The 20239-nt window shown below is 36.9% G+C and overlaps 1 protein-coding gene and 1 non-coding gene across 10 annotated transcripts in view; one reads left to right on the top strand and one right to left on the bottom strand.

The window, feature by feature from the left end:
- The window catches only part of HECTD4 (HECT domain E3 ubiquitin protein ligase 4), a 164410-nt gene that overhangs the window by 120849 nt on the left and 23322 nt on the right, over positions 1-20239 (bottom strand). For all 9 annotated transcript variants that reach the window (XM_031442742.2, XM_031442744.2, XM_031442743.2 and 6 more), the window contains exon 2: positions 2766-3283. In XM_031442742.2, coding sequence (XP_031298602.2) covers positions 2766-3283 — 518 coding nt within the window. The remainder of the gene's footprint in view (positions 1-2765; positions 3284-20239) is intronic.
- Positions 18477-18541, top strand: LOC116150081 (U7 small nuclear RNA). The gene has a single exon (XR_004133756.1). It is a non-coding gene; the product is annotated as a U7 small nuclear RNA (small nuclear RNA).

Genomic DNA, 20239 nt, shown 5'->3' with positions numbered 1-20239 from the left:
GAACATTTCCTGAACTAAATGATCGCCTGTATCAGAGGGGCAGACTTCGGATTGCTGCCTTCCTCTCTTAGCCAAGACTTTAATTGCTCGGTATCATGTGCCTAAACCCAAAAGAAATGGAACACCTAACGTGGGGCCAAGGAGGCCTAGAGTTCTCCTCTTAACTGCCCCTTTCACTATCCCTGGTGTTTAAAGAATCAAAACCAAAGAACCGTCTAAGGAAGGGAGGCAGCAACTGGGTATAAAAGCACAAGCTGGGAGTCAGGACCCCCAGGCTCTGAAACCTGGCTCTGCCACTCACCCTAGGCACCATCTCAGTCTCGTCACCAGACTCCTATGGGTTTTTGCTGCTTCATCTATCCAGCAGGGATACCTCCCTGGGGTACAATGAAGTTAAAATAAAGGGGCAAAAGCGCACTGGAACACTTAAAACCATTAAACCAGCTGTAAGATATTACCTGCCAGACCCAATCAGATTTTAACAGTACAATTTAAACTCCTTCCATGGCTCCCAAGCCCTTACATCCTCATCTGGGCCCTGCCAGCCTCATTCCTGCCCCCTCCTTCTACCCCTGCATCCCAGCCGCCCTGCTCACGCTGCTGCCCTTCAGTCACCCCAAGCACAGGAAGAGGATCAGAGCCGTGCCACTTGCTGCTCCTCTTGCCTGGAACACCCCGTCACTGGCTTTTTTGTGTGACTGGCTCTTGCTCATCATCTAGGCCTCAGTCCAAATGTCACCTCTTCAGTAAGGCCTTCCCTGGTATCCCCAGCTAACGCTGATCCCCACTTCCACTTAAGTCACTCTCTATCAAAATATCCTGGTTTGTCTTTACAATGAATATTCCTCTCTGAAAATATCTTATATATACATTTGTTGCTAGTTGTCTACCTGTCTCACTCTCATGTAAACTTCACAATCTGAGGGATCATCTACCTTGCTTACTGCTATAGCCCCACTGCCTAGAAGGCTACTTTGCACGTGGTGAATGAGCAATAATGATTTATGAAATGAACTGCCCAGAGTCCATTCAACTGTAAGATTAGAAACTATGACTCACTATTTCCCAAGGTTCCTGGCAGAGGAACATCAGAGGTGTTCGATAAATGATGGTTGAATAAAAAAACATCTTCAACATATTTTGGAGAAGTCATTCTGTCTTTGAGAGCATCATTCTCAAAAGTTCAGTAATATGTTCCTAGTAATTTCGTTAAAGGAAATGACCTAACACTGGAAAGCATGTGAATTCTGAAGTAAATAAAGCTAAGTACAAGGTGATAATACTAGGAAAAGAATGCAGGAACCATCTAAAAGCATAAACAAAAACACACACTCAAGAAGAAAAAAATATAAACACTCATTTCAACATTTCTGCTGAATGGAATTTGGAATCTCAAATATACAAAGCAATTTCAATAACTATCTGTGGTTCAGACTAAATTAGGGACCATAATTTTAAAAAAGTGAGTTTATGATCCAATGTTCAATTAAAACATTTGAAACTGAAGAGCTGATGATTATTCCAGACATCCTAAATCTAAAGATAGGACTACCTAAAAGCAAAATTTCCCAAAGTGAGATTTTTGCATTAATAACAAATCTATTTAGGGCTCAAAACTGTCCTCTGCATAACCCCCCAAAAATAAATCAATCCAATATAAAGCCTTTACACAGAAACTTATTTTAGTACAGGTCACCCAATAATGTCTCCAGTATTAAGCTCATGTCAGGATTTCCATAATCAACTACAGTTTTCAAGGATCTAAAACTAGGCTATGACAGTTCGCTCAGGGCAAAGAAACTGACAATAAATACTGGTGCCATTTTGCTTTAAAAATAGCTTGAGATTCAACCATTTAAAGGTCAACTTTGAAACCATAAAAATAGAGGAAGAAGTCTTATAGCTAAGAACCTCATAATCCTCCAAGAAGAATTTTCCCACACATGCTTCACTAAAAAAAGGAAGGAAACAATCAAAGAAAAATTCTGAAGGGAGAGGAATAGATTAGTGACACTCATCTGTCAGACCATGGTCCTAATTGGTCCCTAGACAATTAGGTTAGAGGAAAGCAAAGGTAGTGAACCTTTTTCTCACAAATATGTGAGAATGACCACACAGTTTACTGGGCAGGAGAATGTAAGAAATCCTCTCCTGGAAAACATACTTCCTATTGACAGTGGATCAATAACATCAACTTACACGTCAAAGACAGCATGTTGTTAGGTCTTGATACATACAGAGAGAGCTTTTAATTAAATTGATGAAGCCAAGCATCAAGGTGCAGAAACATAATTTGTGACCAAGTCTGTGTGACCGAGTCTGGGTGAGTAATAACCCGCCCCCTCGCTGATGCACTCCTTATAGACACGCATGAAAAAAATTAAAACCTCTGCATATTTTTTTGATGCTCCTTCCAGGAGAAATACAAACATAACATCCTCCACTAACTACCTCATGCAAAACACTAATCATCGAAGGGGTGAACAGACAGTGGCGAGTGTTCTCCATTTTAAACTGTTTAAGGTGTTATCACGGTATAACGGAAAGCAAAAACTTAAACTTAGGTTCCAGCTCCATCTCCCCAGTGCCAAGTTTTGGTGAAAGCATCTTATGCACTATCAAGGCTATGAAATTCAACACTGAAAGCAAAGAACGACTTCTGAATATTAAGCCTTCCACTGGAGGACGCTGCCCTCTCGTTCATTCACCCAACCCAGGCAGCAGCCGTCACAAGGTCACTGGTTAGCACTTTTGATTTTCCTTACCTGGCACATGCCAAAGCCACCAGGGCAGCAGCAGCATTTTCTTTTTGCTTATGTGGGATGTGTCGGCCTGTGTCAGAAGTCTCCTCTAGCCAGGAGCACAGCAAAGTTTCAATTCCATTGAGACAGTCGGCGGGCTCCTTGGTCAAGCTCAAAGGCTGGCAGTCGCGAAGGCAGTTCAATAGCACCTCAGCAGTTATGTTACAGAGAGAGGGGTCTGTTCTACTCTGGGACTGAATAAGGGGGAAGACCAGCAGGAGCCCCATCCTCGATGTGAACGGAGCTTGCTCGGGTTGCTGCAGCAAGCCCTGGCGTTTGAGCAGGGCCAAAGTTTCTTCATCCCCCGAGCTCTCCCTTTCATGCTGCTCTTCCAAGGCCAGCTGGCGCTGGGCATTCCACAGTCCTCGCAGGGCGTTCAGGCGGTATTCCAGCAGGCGGGCGTAAGCGTTACTCTGATTCCCACAAACAGAGCGCAAACGTTCTGCTAATTCTGTCGGGTTCTTGGTCTCAAATGTTAAAATCTAAGGAAAGAATCAATAGAGAAGAAGTTGGTGTGTACAGCTTTCACCATTGCTCTCATCGATGGAAGCAAATCTATCCAACGGTATCTAAAAATGGCCCACATCAACAATTCTTTTCATTGTGACCAAATACGAAAATGGGCGCTGTAAAGCCAGGTTGCTGATGCTGACTTTCACCCCCCTCCCCTGGCATTTCTGCTAGTGCTCCTGTTAAAAGTGAGATTAGGACCCAAATCATTAAAATAATTAAGTGCGGAAGTCAAAAGTTGATTTGGAAAACAAAAAGTTGAGTAACATTCTAGAAAATTGAGGTGTAAATCTTTATTCAATGCCTGGGTTATAAATCTATATCTCTAACTTCTATTACCAGGTGGATTGTCAGTGAAAACAGAACAAGTTTTATCTTCAAAATCAAAAATACCTACTAATAATGTGATTGTTTATTAATCTTTGATTTTGAAGGACACTCCATTCTTACCACTGTTAATCCATTATTTCAATTGGTGATAGGTATAGATTTATCTAGTTCACACTGATAACGGAACCACCACTAATTTCTTGCCAAAAACAATTATCAGGAGACCTTCTTGAGATTTTCAACAGCTGAGGAAAAAATAAAACCATCAAATCCTCAATTAACTAAGAAAGTAAACTGCTTTATCAAGATAACGAATCATTTTTTTTGAAACCTTGAAGAAATGTATCCCTGACTTGTTAATGTTATTTTTTTCTGATAAAATATAAAACTGTGCTGGAAGCCACGCTTCTCCGAAGCAGCCCCTCAGAGGAACCTGGGAAGCGGGCTTCCGGGCCAGTGCTATTCGGCTCAGATAAAACTCTTCTCTACACTACAAAAAAAAAGACTCAAACTAAATTTATGATGCAAAGAATTATACATATAAATTTGACTAAGTTAAAATGAATGAAGTGTTGTATCCAACAAATAAAGGAAGGTATTCTTAGAGCAAGCACATGAAAACAGATTATCAGGTGCCAGAGGGGTCTGGTTCTCAGCAGACCAGAAAGTTGAGATTGGAAGAGGCTTGGCACAAAAGCAAAGAAAACGTGAAAAAAATCACAAAATTTTAAATTTCATCATCTTCTCAGTTACGAGTATCTAAACAAGTAAGAAATTTTATTGCATTTTTTAAAAGCTTTCCAATATTGATTTTGTAATTTCTACCCAAAACAACTCTGATATAAAATACATATGTGCTCCAAATATATTTTTACTTATGCAACACTGACCAGCTACTTATGTTATATAAAGCAACTACTAAAAAATTCAATACAGGCTTTTATTGGACTCAAGAATCAAAGAACAATTCAGTAACACTAAACCCAGCTATTTATTTTTATTGTCAATCTCAAAATGTAAGTGCTTCTGAAACATGGTATTTCATGGTTCATAAACTGATGTTTATGACAGAATCTGTAGCTAACTCCAAATATTAACATTAGCTAAGAAATATATATACTATACTTCTGCATTTTTCCCATGGTTCTATTTTTATAAGCACTTCAGTTATATTTTTAGCATTCTACTTGAAAGACAAATATTCTAAAAGGATTTGAGTTATAATATAATTAACCCAATATTATATAACATACACACTTAAGTGACTATAATGTTTATTGATTTAGCAGTATCTAAAGCACACTACGCTTTCAGAAATCCATTAGATTACTCAGCACTATCCATTTCAGTGGCCCCTTATGAAAACTAAGAACTGTCCAATATGCTGCTGTTTTTTAAGAATTCTAAAGTTTGAAGGTCATGGCCTAAAGTTATATTATAAAGACATCAGACCTTTGGGTTTTAGTAAGTGAGCTATGGAGGATCTATTCTGGTGCTTATGAATATTAAATAATTTGTCTCAGATCATCATATCAGTGACAGCTCTTGACAAATAAGATAAAAGACCAAAATGTCATTAGAAAATTAGTATTTTTTTGTCTTTAAAAAGGAAAAATGCTATTTAAGGAAAAGGGAAGGTTCCCATCACCCTTAATCAGAAGGAAGGTTTACTAACTATACTTCGGTGATAATGCTGAAGTCACCCCCATTAAAGGAGCAACATTCAAAGTAACTCATAGTCTTTATATGATTTATCATACATGGCATACACATTTTCAAGCTAAACAACAATCACTCTGGAAAGCTAAGAGAAAGTAGGCAAGATATTCTTTGCCAGCCAAATCTGGCTGTGAGCAAGACTCCAATATTTGACATAAGAACAGTTATAGAGGATCGTATCATTTTAGCCAATTTATTTCCATTTTCCATCTGGGAAAATATGGAACATGTACCTGTCAGCCATGATGCAAAATGTAAAATGCCAATATGCATTTCAAGTAAATGTGGCAGGGAGAATAAGCATATAGAGGCTTTTCATGGGATAGAAAGTATTATATATCGAAATAAGGAAACTAACTAGGCTAATAATTAGCAGAAAAGTCAGGATTGGGGAATGAACTACTGTATTCCCCTAAATGTAAATCTCAATCTCCATCAACCTTGCTGTTCAGAAGAGCAGAGATATAATTCTCTCAAAGGGTCAAGAAAGAAACTAAAAGATGTATTAGCTTCTACTTCTGAAAGAAGTAGAAAGATATCTCATTTCTAAGAATTTATCCTAAAGAAAGAGTCCAGAAATAAAAATTCACAGATTTTCACTGCAGTCTTATTATAGTGGAAAAAGTGGAAGCAATCTCAAAATCCAGAAGTGTTCAATTAAATTATAACATATCACAGTAGAATATTATGCCATAAATAAAAATAATTAAAATCACACAATAAAAAGCAGTATAAAAATTGTGTATGCCCCATAATTAGGTTATGTAAAGCATATGCATTCAGTTTTGAAATGTCATTAGTATTTGTGACAACAGAAACATGAGGGGTTTTTCACTCTATTAAAAAAATTAAACGTAACAGTGATGACAAGTTAGTTTATGTTGAAGAAAAGCAGTCATAGCTAGAGCTAATATTTTACACAAGCAGACACTATCTTTAAATAACTGCTAGTCAAACAAATGGGAACACAATTGATGTATTCAACATTTGGGAGACATATCTGACAAAGATAATCACAAGTACCATAGGAAGTACTTTCCTTAAATCCATTCACTAGTCCCACCTATTCTACTTTGGCAGCAATTTCTCTCAATGTAGGGCTGGTTATACTCCTGGCTAGGAGAGAGAACTGTGGGGTGGGATGGGGGACACTACTATGGATCCTAGGAACTACCAGTGGACAATAAAACCTTTCATTCTCCAAAAAGAAAGGACATTTAAAACTCAGGATCACTCAAGCTGCAAATAAATGAATTCCTATGCTCCTTAGTATGGAACATTAACCGACTCAATTCATTACACGAACCTGTCAGCATAAAAGGAATTTAAACCTGAATTATTCCAAAGCAGATCAACTGGCCAGACTTGCAACCCTAGTACAAAACTTTTCAGTAGAGGCTACAGAATACCAAAACCCTCTCAAGTGATGGAGTGGATTTTTAAACCCTTCTACAGGTTTTCCTACCATTTTCACATTATGAAGATGGCAATCATGGCCAAATTGAATTGCATATGGCAACTCAGAGAAGATGAGAATGGTTTCAGTGAACCAAGTAGATGAATCATGAATGGAAGGATGGAATTCTATCTCCACTACGAAAGCTGAAATCAAGAGTGGATCACTTATCAATTAAATTAGACTCTGAGGCTGCATGACCTTATCCAGTCTTGGAAACATATATTCAAACTCTCTTTCTACATCACCTATTTTTCAAAAGGGTCTTAACTGATAACCACGATTAAATTTCACACTTTAATTCATGAGTTTTAGCCCCTAAGGCTTGGATCAAAACTATGAATGGACCCTCACGTATCACCAGATTAATCAGCTTTGGCTCAGCCCTATAAAACTTTCTCCAGCACATGATGATTTTTCCCAGATCCCTGTATAACTGCTACTGAGAACAGGATTGTTGGAACTGTGAGGACTCCCACATGTAAGAAATTACCGTTCAAATTCTTTTTGCATGAAAATTCCATCTTGTCCTGGTCCCTGCCCAGTTTTTATCTTTTCTCATGTTCCATGACCAGGGTCCTACTTTTCCATCTCCCTAAACGTGGCCAATGTGGCCTGAACGTCCACACCACTCAGTCTAAACACTACCTATCATTCAGAACTCAGCTCTGCTCCACCACCAACTTTGAAAAACCCTGATTTCTTCTCTCTTCCTCTTTCTCTCTCTCTCTCTCTCCCCCCCTTTCCAGAATAACCTTTTGGTGTTTCCATAGTATCCAGCACATACCTCTATCAGATGGTCAGATATAAACTATAAGGAAAAATGTGTCTGCTGTTTCAATAGGAATGTATCAATGTTTTATTTTTAATAGATGATGTCTATAAAGGAAATGCAGTGAGTGGTATACAGAATGACTTCAAAGTTGATCTGAGGCATGAAATCCAAATCAAAAAATTTCTCCATGTTACAAAATTTTTTTCACCAACACAAAATCTTGACAAAACCAATACAGATCATCTTCCTATGCTTAGTAATCGACAGAATAAAATTCAGAGAAAGATGTAGGAATGAACTCTCGAGATGGTTTGAACGCTGTTACAAATTTTATTATTAGGAGTATTTAAAGAAAAGATATCTATGCAAAGACTAACTTTACCTGTTATTCTTGAATTACATACTTAATGTAAAGACTACTATTGTGTGACATATTCAAATCCTCAGCATAAATATATCTTAGTAAGAAAATCACTGTTGACAATTTAAAAATACAAAAATATAACAAATTAAGGGGGTAGGGTATAGCTCAAGTGGTAGAGCACATGCTTAGCATGCACAAGGTCCTGGGTTCAATCCCCAGTACCTCTTCTAAAAAATAAACCTAATTACCTCCCAACTGCCAAAGTAAAATAATCAAATAATACAATAATAAATAAAATATTATATATAACAAATTAAAGAAGGAAATTATACAGCTCCCAACATGTGTAACACATGCCATTTACTTTAATGGTATTTAAGTCTACCCGCCCTTTCAACTGTGAGCCCTGAAAGGGGGAAACCATGTCTTATTCATACTTGTATCACCAGAGCTTAGCAAAGTGTCTGGCACATAAATGTTTGATAGATTAATGAAGAAGATACATAAATTCCAAGAATAATTCTCTTAGGATGTACATCTGGTTCCCACTGCACATCCAAGTAACCCTCTCTCACTTGGACTAATCATAATTCTGCCTTCTGGAGCAATGGAAAATGATTCTTCCTTTTCCATATAAGAGCTTTCTAATTAGATGAAGAAAATACCTGTGATGGGGGAAGGAACACCAAGACGTGAGTTAGAGCAGTTGTTTTCAACCTGGCTGAACATCAGAACTGCCTTGAGAGCTTTAAAACAATACTGAGTGGGCTCCACCCTAGTCCAATGAACTCAGAATACCTGGGATGGGACCAAGGCTTTTTTTTTTTTTTTTAAAAACTCAGGTGAAGGCAATATACAGCCAACATTACAAACCACCCAGTTAGGTGAACCAGGTTCTGGCCCAGCCTCAGCAAATAATCGTCTCCCCTTAGGCATTTTACTTGAATTATCTCAGTCTGTGTTTCTACTATCTATAAAATAAGGGGTTTACACTATTAAGATCAAAGGAAATAATGTACAGGGAGTGCTCTGAAAACCTTGAAACTGCTAAACACTTGTTAAAACATTAAAGATACTTTCTTATTTTGGACCAGATCACAACCAAGAAAGGGAACTTTCCCAGATAAGCCTCTAAGAAGGAAGACCTGACTAGATAAAAGCTGGGAGTGCTGGAGGTGGGGTAGAGGAGGTCTGAATCAAACACATGCTTCATTGGAGCCAATACAGTTTAAAAAATGCTAATGCAATCTTAATACATTAGTAGAATTCCTGTGTCAGAAGCAAGGGAGCTAATAATCCCATTTATATTCTGCAATAGTCAAACTATAACTGGAATATCCTGTTCAAAGTACCTCATTTTAAGCAGTCATTAACAGACTATGTGTCCAAAAGAGGGTGATTTGACTAATCTGGCAATCATGTCACATGAGAAATGGTTAAGGAACTAGGGATGCGTGGCCCTCAAAAGAGATGAGCTGGAAAGGGGAGCTGCTTTCATAAGACTCAAGGGCAGTCATGTGGAAGATGAAGACTTATTCTCTATTGCTTCAGAAGAGGCAGAAACAGAAAGTTACTGGGATGCACGGCCCAACAAAGAACTTCATAATAATGCAAATAGAATTCCTGGATGTATTTACTTTCAAAAGAGAGTCTTGGGATCCAATTACAAACACTGTTTCAAGAGGTCTAGGATATACCCTGGAATCTGCACCTAAAACAGGCTCTCTGGGTGACTCTGGGTAGTCCTTTTTTTAAACATAATAATCTTTATAAAAGGTTTATTATAGTATAATACACCCACCATAAAATTCACTAAATTAGAGTATACAGTCCACGCTCGTTTCGGCAACACATACTTTCTTTTAAAAGTATACAATTTAATGGCTTTTAGCATATTCACAGAGTTGCACAATTATTACCATAAATTTAGAACACTTTCATCACCTCCAGAAGAAATTCTGTATCTATTAGCAGTCACTCCCCATTTTCCCCGAAATCTCTCAGCCCTAGGCAAACACTAATCTACTATCTCTACAGATTTAACTATTGTTTACATTTAATAGAAATGGAATTATACTCTAAGAGCTATTTTGTGCCTGCCCTCTCACTTAACATGTTTAAAATTTATCTATGTTGTACCATGTATCAGTGGTTTATGCCTTTTTATTGCTTAATAATATTCCATTTTATGGGTATACCACAACTCATTTATCCATTAATTAGCTAGATAGAGATGAGTTATTTTCACTTTTTGGCTATTACAAACAATACTGTTATGAACATTCAAGAACAAGTTTTTGTATGGACATAAGGGATGAAAACCTAAGAGTGAAACTGCAGAGTCACATGGTAATTCTTTTGACCCTCTGGAGAAACTGTTAAGCTGTTTTCCAAAAGTGGCTGCACATTTTACATTCCTACCAGTAATGTATGAAGATTTCAATTTTTCCACATTATGCTAACACCTGTTATCTGTCTTTTGATTAGAGCCATTCAGGGGAGTGTGAAGTGGTGACTCCTGTGGTTTTGATTTGCGTTTCCCTGAAGGCTAATGATGTTAAGCATCTTTTCATGGGCTAATTGGTCATTTGTATATCTTCTTTGGAAAAACAGTCCATTTTGAGAAACAATGATTTTGCCAAACCAATAAGGACAATAACTTCAATGGACAGAACTACACATCAAATACATTTACCTCCACAAGCTTATAATGATATTACAAAGCAAAAAAAGTGAAGGATGTTGGCAAACCAACTCTATTTTGAAAATTAGTTAATATAGGGAAAGATTCAATCATTTATCCTGCCTTTCTCCTATAAACTGTCCACCTAGGTAAGCAACAGTTGATGAAAGAAAACTTCTCTTTATAGAAAAATTCCAGCTAATAAATGAAAGAAAGGCAGACTATCATTATTTTGCAATCTCAATGTAACTAGGTCTAGGCATTGAGCATTAGCAGCTGCAAACATCACACAAAAAGCAGCAGACATTATGTGCCTACTGAAAAATATACACCACCACCCGTGAAGCAGTCTTACCAAAAATAAAGAGGGAAATTGAATATACAGGAAATAGGACAGAAAAAACATGTTAAACTATTCCAAGTGGGTACAATAAGCATCACCTAGACGGTGGGAAACACAACAGGACAATGTATCAACTTTCTTCTACAAATAAATTGTAAGGCAGGAAAAAAAAAAAAAGAACATGTAGTTTAAAAAACAATCAGCCAATCTCAATGTGTGCGTCTTATTTAGATCCTGATTCAATTAACCTGTTAAAAATATTAGCACAGTTATAGGACAATTGGAAATTTGAACACTGCCTGCATATTTAATTAGAGAATTAGTTAATTTTTAAAGATATGAAATATTATTACGGTTTTTGTAATGAGTCCTTATCTTTCAGATACACATTGAAATACATATGGATAAAATGATAGGATGTCACAGATTTACTTCAAAATAATATGGGAATAATATGGGAAAGAGAGAAATAGGTGGTAATACAGCTGAAACAAGATTGGCATGAGTTGAAAATTGTTGAAGTTGCTAATGAGCATATAAGGATTTGTTATGCAATTCTGTCTACTTTAATATTTTTGCAATTTTCCAAATTTTTTATAAGAAAAGAGTTTTTTTTTGTTTTGTTTTTTAAAAAAAGCTTATCAAAACCAAAAGCTTAAGAGGTTGTTAGGGTCCCATCACTGGCCATAATCAAGAAGAAACTGGATGGCCCTTTATTATAGTTCTTGTAATGTAAATGACACACAGGCATTTCTTCTTCAAATGCTAGGATTCTACTAAAATAAGCAGTCTTAAAGAGACCTGGCTAAATCACCTCAATTTGCCACTTAATTTGGCTAACAGAAACTTATTCTTGGGACTCTCAAAACGGTTTACCAACAACTATGAGTAACCCAGTTTCCTCGGTATATAAATATATCTGCTTAAATGCTTCCCTTTAAGGAACACAACAGAAGAAAGAAATTAATCAAATGAGAATATACATTTAAAGAAAAAATTTTAAGCATCAAATACAGTTCTAAGATACAAGTATTGTTAGCATGTGGAACATGTTTATCATCAAACAATATATTTTGTGAGACAAGGGCCTGATAGGTTTTCTGGAACTGATAACTAACATCTGTTCCCTTAAAACAGATGGACAAATATACCATCTTATTGAGCAGATAGGTTATAGTTAACTGCCCCTTCCCAAAAAATGCTATTTTACCAATCTATGTTTATTTAGCCAAAAAGACTTAATGTGGGATAGAGTAAAAACAGAAACAAACCAAACAGAAACTAAAGAGCATGCCAATTCATGTAATGAGTACCAAAGAGTCACTGGATTATTTTCAAGAGAAGAAAGAGTGTATGCAGAAGATATTAATTTTAGTGGTTAGGAGATGAGGCAAGAGAAATAATAGGTATAATACAGTATCTACAGCATATTTATTAATTTAATCAAGCCCCTCACCTTCATTATTAACAGTATTCAATATCAACATTTTTACCTTCTTATTAGTGTACTCATCTGTTTTTGCATTCTGAACTATATTTTTAAAGTTTACACTAAAGTTCATAGAACTGCTTAGAAAAATCTATTGGTAAAATGCAAAAGTACCAAAATGCTTAGAAGAACGTGAAACAACAGGAATTCTTACACACTTCTGGTGGAAATATAAATTGGTACAAACAGCTTAGAAAACAATTGGCATTGTCCAGTTAAAATGAAAATGCATTGTCTTAGTTCCCCATGGCTGCTATAACAAATCACCATACACTTAGTGGCTTAAAACAACAGATATTTCTTTTCTCACAGTTCTGGAGGCCAGAGTCTAAAATGAGCCTCCCTGGGCCAAATTCAAGGTGCTGGCAGGGCCGCACTGCCTCCGGAGGCTCTAGGAGGCGACTCATTTCTTGGCTCTTCCACTTTTTGGTGGCTGCTGGTATTCCTGGGCTGTAGGCACAACACTTCGGTCTCTGCCTCTGTGATCACACGGCCTTCTCCTCTTATACTCCGTGTAATCTCCCTCTGCCTCTCCTCTATTAAGGACACTTGTGATTGCATTTAGGGCCCACCTGATAATCTAAGATAATCTCCCTAGCTCAAGATCCTTAACTTAATCACATCTGCAAAGAGCCTCTTTCCATATAAGGTAACATTCACAGGTTCTAGGGATCAGGACCAGTATCTCTGGAAGCCATCCTTCAGCCTACTCCATGCATACAGCCTACGCTACAGCAATTCATCCCTAGGTAACTCCCTGCAGAGGCGCCTGCACATGAACACCAGATGACAAGCACAAGAATATTCACAGCAGCATCGTTTATAATAACAACAAAACTGGAAACAACTCAAACATCCATTAACAGAATGGATACTCTGTGATGTAGTCATATAATTACAGAGCAGTGAAAACAAAAAAGTACTGCTACACACATCGACATGGAAGAATCATATAACGCACGTGGAGCGGGAAAAAAACCAAGTCACAAAAAAAATATATGGCATACTACATTTATACAGTAAGGTCTTCAAACACACAAAACTGAGCTCTGTAATGTTTAGAGCTGTGTGCAAAATATGATAAAACAATGAAGAAAAGCAAAGAAAAATAAACAAAATTCAGGATAGTGGTTTCCTATGTGGGAGAGAGGGACAGTTGGATGGTAGAGCATGCAGAGAGCTTTAAAGGTATTGGTAAGGGCCCATTTCTTAACTGGGTTGTGGAGTAACAGAATATATATATATTTTTTTTAATTTAAATATTCAAAAATTCTACCCCAAATGTATATACCTTACATATATACCTTTGAATTTATAATGTATTTAATAATAATAAATGTTGTAATTCCCACTGATTATTCTAGCCCTGAAAAGTGGATTAAGATCATTCTCCCCACTACTGATAAGCACTTAGTTGTTTCTCTACAGATCCCAGTATAAGGTGTGAACAGCCCAAGCGCTTCACATTTTTAGGAAGAGTGTGAGCTGATGGCACGAGCTAAGCTCTGGGTGATGCTGTGGTTGGCTCTGTCTCCTGAAGGAGCTGCTGGTTGTCTAGGGAGACTAACGCCTGGCGCAGAGACTCCTAATGCCTCCCAGGGGACATTTGGCAATGCCTAGAAATATTTTTGGTTGTCATAACACAAATAGAAGGTGCTACTGGCATCTAGTGGGTAGAGGCCAGGGACGCTGCTTAACATCCTACAACGTAAGGGAAGCCCCCACCACGGGGAATCACCTGGCCAAGGTTGGAAACTCCTGCTTTTTAGTAACCACTTGATTGAGTGCACACAATAAGCCTACCTAACTACTGCCACCTGCCGTTAAGTGTGAAGAAGCAACCTCCCATTGTAGAAAGTTCCGGTCTGCGAAATTTGGCAGTCCTCAGAATTGTGCACAAGAGAGATTCTAATCATATACTCAATGAAAATACAAGGTTTATAGATAATTATTATTGCCAAAGGGATTCTGATAGACTGTAACCTCCTCAAGGGGGCAGACTTAAGATTCGTTCATCATTTTATCTTCTGCACTACAATCTTGGCATGTTTTAAATTGTTTCTCCTTAAATAAGGCACAGAGCACAGCACCTGGCATGTAGTAAGCACTCGGTAACATTAGTTAAAATTATTTTCAAGGGGGGTGTATAGCTCAAGGGGTAGAGCGCATGTTTAGCATGATAAGGTCCTGGGTTCAATTCCCAGTACTTCCTTCAAAAATAACCTTAATTGCCTCCCCCTTGCCAAAATAAAATAATTAAATAATGCAATAATAAATAAATATAAAAATGTTAAATTAAAAATTATTTTTTAAAATATTATTTTCAAAGTCAGTCAGTATAGCTTACAGCTTTTTGTCCGGTTTTGTTCCCTAATGTATCCCAAGCACCAGAGAACCTGGCACATACCAGAGGCTCAATAAATATTTACTGAATGAGCAAATGCTCATAAAAATGCTACCTGACAGTGAACATGCATGACCCCAAAGAAAACAAAACAAAACAACAGAAAGCAAAAGACACAATGAGGCACCATTTGCAAACAGTCTCCCAGGTCAGCACTTCTAATGGGACTCCTGACCTCATCTTCCTCTAGTCAGCAAGAACAAAAAAGCTGAAATCAGTATCATCCGGACTTTGTCGCTTATAAGATCAAAGACCTGTGGCCTGTAATTGTTAGGCAAGGACACAAACAGGCACCCAGCGACTACTCACTAAAAATTACTGATGACCACGGCTGACCACTAAGTACCTCTAAGAAACACAAAAAATGCTTCATCTTTTATGCCACTGCATCTTGCCCTTCTCACCAATTCCTACTCACAGCTGTGCCTGACTAATTAAAACTGCCCAAAAACCTCGTCTATCACTTTACTGGTTATTTCTTCTACTAAATCAAAAGATTCCACTTTAGAATTCAAGTCCATCTGTCTCCCTCAGTCTGCAAAGAACAAATGTTCAGAAAAACTAACCAACTAGCTAAAATTAAATGTACCTTTTGTAGCTAAGACTTAATATGTTGTTGGGGGCAGGGAGGAAGGCATCTAAGGATAAACCACTAAAAAGAAGATAACACAAAGCTTAACCCTATTAGATACTTAGATATTCAGCTCTTAGCAAATCAGAGACAAATCCAGAAACTCTTGGCTAAAACGGGTTTACATCTAAGGGCAACTTTCTGGTGAAATTAACACATGTCAAACATTGCTCACCCAAAATAATTATATAGGGCTATCAACCCCAAAGGTTTGCTCATCCATTTTCCTCTCATCTGGACATTAGAAAACCTAAATTGGCTCATAATCCATAGCTTCACTTTGATATCTGAAATATGGATGATTTATTGGTGAGCTACAGGCCCTGTCCCATGATCAGGAAAACACTAAAAAATCCACTTTTTATGACCTTTATCTGGAATCTGTAATTTCACATTTCTAACAGTTTTATAAATTATTACAGCAAAATACATAAAATTCTCGGTACAACTTTTACTATCATAACTTCTGAATTATAAAGTCCTTGCCTAGAAATGATACACGATGATCACAAGAAAAAGACCTAGTGCATTACGGATTTCAACAGCCAGAAGTTGCTTCTGTGAGATTTTGGATGGATTAATTTTTACTGCCAAAGCCAAATATATCAAATTATATCATGTTATGCCTATGTTCTGAAATGTCACAAAATATCTAAAGTTCAATTTCTCTTTCCAACATGATTTTTTTTAATCAAAGGGATCTTTTCTTTAGTAAGCAATGTAGCAGACAACAAGATGAAGCATAAAAAATCTTACATGTTGGAGATTTATTTCAAAAACACTATAATTTACCACATCAATGTACATTTAACTTACTACACTCTGTACTACCCAGGGGTTACTGATCAAATGAAAAATAAGGCTCTTTCTTTTTTGTCAAAATCATATAACTGCAATTCTAGAATTTCACTATAACTCTTAAAACTACAGACAAAAATCACTTCCAAAGATGTCAATTTTTCTTATTGCATGGGAAATGTGTATACCAAATATGACAGAAAATAAATTTCCACCAACTAGGCTTAAAAATATTTTTGTTACATAGATTTGTTGTAAATAGGTTCAACTAGCATGACATCCCAGAGCATATAGGTGATACTGACTAGTGATACTGACAGTCTCACAAAACTATGCTTCACATTTTTTAATAATACTGCTATTTCAACAAATACTACTGAATTCTATTTATAGGTAAATAAGTAAATAGCTAAATAAATAAATCAGCATTCTTCAAATTCAATTCAGCAAACTTTATTTCTGACATGGTTTCTGATGTACCAAGTATTGATAAGCACTGGCAGCATTCAAAATATTTGGAGGTACAAAGACACTGAACATTGTATTAGAGAAAAACTGGAATCTAAAATGCCTATCAACAGGAGGAGGGCTAAATAATTTGTGAGGAAGTTTAAAAGAATGAGGCTTGGGCAATTCATACAAATAAATAAGTAATATAATATAATATAATTATATATAATTCACATATGTGAATTCTATTAAAATAATTATAATCCACACATTCATATAGACACAATACACATATAATTACATATAATTCAAAATATAGTCCATATTCACATATATAAATCATGTACACACATACATGAATCAAGCTGTAACATACACTAAGTAGAAGAAAACAAAACTGCCAAAACATGCCTATAACATTTACTGAGGTGACAAAAAAAAGCCAATACTACATATCTCCTATAGTAGCATCTTCAGGCTCTGTGAGAAACAAGCTAAGAGTTGAGATGAACACGCCTGAAGGAGGCCAACTATCGTAGGGGGACAATGAAACGGGATTTGAATAGGGCTGAATGTGAATCCTAAGTACCTCTGCAAAGAACTCCAGGGGCAAGTATGTAGATCACTTAAATTTTTGTAATAAATTTAGATTTCCATTTACTTAGAACTGTCACTCCTGGGAAAACTTAAATTTTTAACTCCAAAGCATTTCTAACTCTTAAAGGCTTTAAGGAGAAAAATCAACAACTACGGAACTATCCTACAATTGTCCTGTTTTAGTGAAAAAACAACTAAAGTCGCAAACTAAAACCAGTGTTATAAGCGGTCCTATGATTTCTGAACCAACTTAAGTTAAGCATAAAGAACATGGCCTGGTGAATAGCCACACTGTAAGAAACTAAGTAAGGCAGCAAGGTCTCAGTCCAAAATACAAATTCCAAAACTAGCTTAACTCAGAGTTCATAAAAAGCTCAACATAGCAGAGGCACGTAGGTACTAACAGGGAGGAAGGGAGACTGGAAACAAAAATGGCAGTAGGTCTCTGGACCATCTTGAGTTTTTCCTCTTGCATATAAAATTCTTGGATTAAGAAAAAAATCATGAACAATGAAACAATACAAAAACAAGAAACAAGACTCTAAACCCTATCTATGAGAACAAACAAAAAGTAACCAACCAAAAAACCAAAATCTTAATAAGAGCAGGTAAAAAGGTAAATAGCAAAATAAGCAATGTGAGGACAATTAAGTATTTCACAAAAGAAAATTACTAGTTATACATTAATCACATTATAACATTTGCCTACAAAGACTGGAAGTAAATTCATGAAATTATGGAGTACAAGTAATTTATATTTTCCTTCATTTTGCTTTTTCAAATTTTCTCCAGAGAACAGATATTACTTTTTTAGGAAGTTCTTTTAGAAAGAGTAAAAAGCAAATGTCTTTCCTAAAGGCTCTAGAAAGCTGTAGTTCAAGAGCTCAAAGGAGGGAACTGTTTTGGTGGTGAGGAAACTACATTTGCAAAATTTACCAAATGCTTATGTGCCAGGGGCTGTGCCAAGAAGCTTCGATTCACTATGGTTCTTAATCTGGAAAATCATAACATGAAGTAGGTAAGTAGTAGTGCTGTCCCCATTAGATAAGAAAATGGCTAGTTTGGAAGATTAAACCAATGACCAAAATCACTTGTAAATGGTGAACTGGGATTAAAAGGCAGTCTCAAATGTCACAGCTCTTTTAGAAATTGTTTAGCAGGTTTTCTGGTCCACATGGGAATCCTGCCCCATCCAAAAATAAAGGCAGTCTGTAAACAGAGCCCCTGTTCTGAACAGCACTACCAGTATTTCCCACACATGTTAGGATCACCTTGAGCACTAGTTAGAAAAGCATACTCCCCTACACCCTCTATCAGAGGTCCTGGAAATCTGTATATCTCATAGGCATCCCAGTAATTCTCACCAGCTATAAGGTGGAAAACCCACCCATCCTCTACTGCCACGCAAACTTTTTGTTAAGATGAACATACAAATTGGCCTTTCTTGCTAGGATGAACTTCTTAAATGCCAGATGCTGCATTCTCCAAAACACAAAAGAAAACCAAGACAGTCTATTGGTTGAAGCCACTCTTGGGTTTCCAGAGAGAGAAAATAACCACTTTATAACATGAAGCAGGAGATTAAGCTTTTGTGTTGAGGCTGCCATAGTTCCTGAATTCCTACAACCTCCACAATTGCTCTGAGAGTCACTGGCAACTTATTTTCCCCAACCATGAACTCAGTGGCTGGGGAAAGGAGAAAGGAGCAGGAGGTGAGTTCAGTGACTGCCCTACTCTGTTGATCTCATTTTTGAAAATAAGAGAAAATGAGATACTGAGTTTCATATTAAAACAGGTTATCAATGATGTGAATTAGTGCATACGTATCTACAGGCAATGGCGAGGTCCACCACAAACTGGAGAATGCAAGTTCCTCCTAAATGCAAATACTTTTTAAAACTCAGCATGTCAAACAAAACCTATCTGTGGGTTGAATCTGACATTCTGACTATAGTCTGCAATGCTTGTGGGCCCAAATTCTTCATACCTCAGTTCCTTTTTCCATAAATATATATCATTTATTATATAAAATAGGTAGGTATATATTTCATGGAGGGGACAAGTATTGAATTTAAATCTCTTACTGATCAATTATACTTCAATAAGGCTGAAAAAAAAAAAAAAAACAACCTCTGATGATAAATGAGTTGGTATCCATCAAGTGGGTTCTTTGAAAAATGAAACTCAGAATTGGAAATAACCTAGTGATTGAAATACTCAGCCAGGTAAAATACGGAATTTACTTGCACTTCACTTACCTACCATGAATCATCAATATGCATATTGAAATTAGGAATGATATCAGACCCCTAGCAGACAAATCACAACCTTCCTTCTATTCCAACACAGCTGAGAGATAAGTCACACTCTCCCCAGTCACTGTGGTTTCCCAACACAGTGATGCTTGGGGCAGAAGGAGAGGGGGGCCCGTGACAGGTGTTAAGAATTGCTGATTTAGAACATAAGGACAGTATGTCGGCCCAAGCTGTGCTTGCTCTCATGCCAATTGCTTGCCATATGAACTATAAACACATTCCATTTATATGGATGACGTGTAATAGGACAATACACAGAATTCCCTGCTTGAGCTTTTTCAGCCTGTCACTTCACTGGCCCTGCCAAGTCCTTGCCCCAGGCTTGAGCAGAAACAGTTCACTTCTTAGTTTGGACAAGCCATAGAGATAAAATAGTGGAGCACAGTGAAGATAAAAGTAAGTTTTTAAAGATCAAGTATTCGAGTTGAAGTGGAAAAACTTCTTTATCTTTTATTCAAATCACTGCAGCACAGAAAAAAACTTATGATTGCTTTGATATTAAGAAATAACTAGATTAACACAAGAAGTGTTCTAGAAGGGTATGCATTAAGAGGACCATATATTTTATCTGGAA

This window comes from Camelus dromedarius, chromosome 31, assembly GCF_036321535.1.
Source record: "Camelus dromedarius isolate mCamDro1 chromosome 31, mCamDro1.pat, whole genome shotgun sequence".
NCBI lineage: Eukaryota > Metazoa > Chordata > Mammalia > Artiodactyla > Camelidae > Camelus > Camelus dromedarius.
This window is presented reverse-complemented; position numbering and strand designations above follow the sequence as displayed.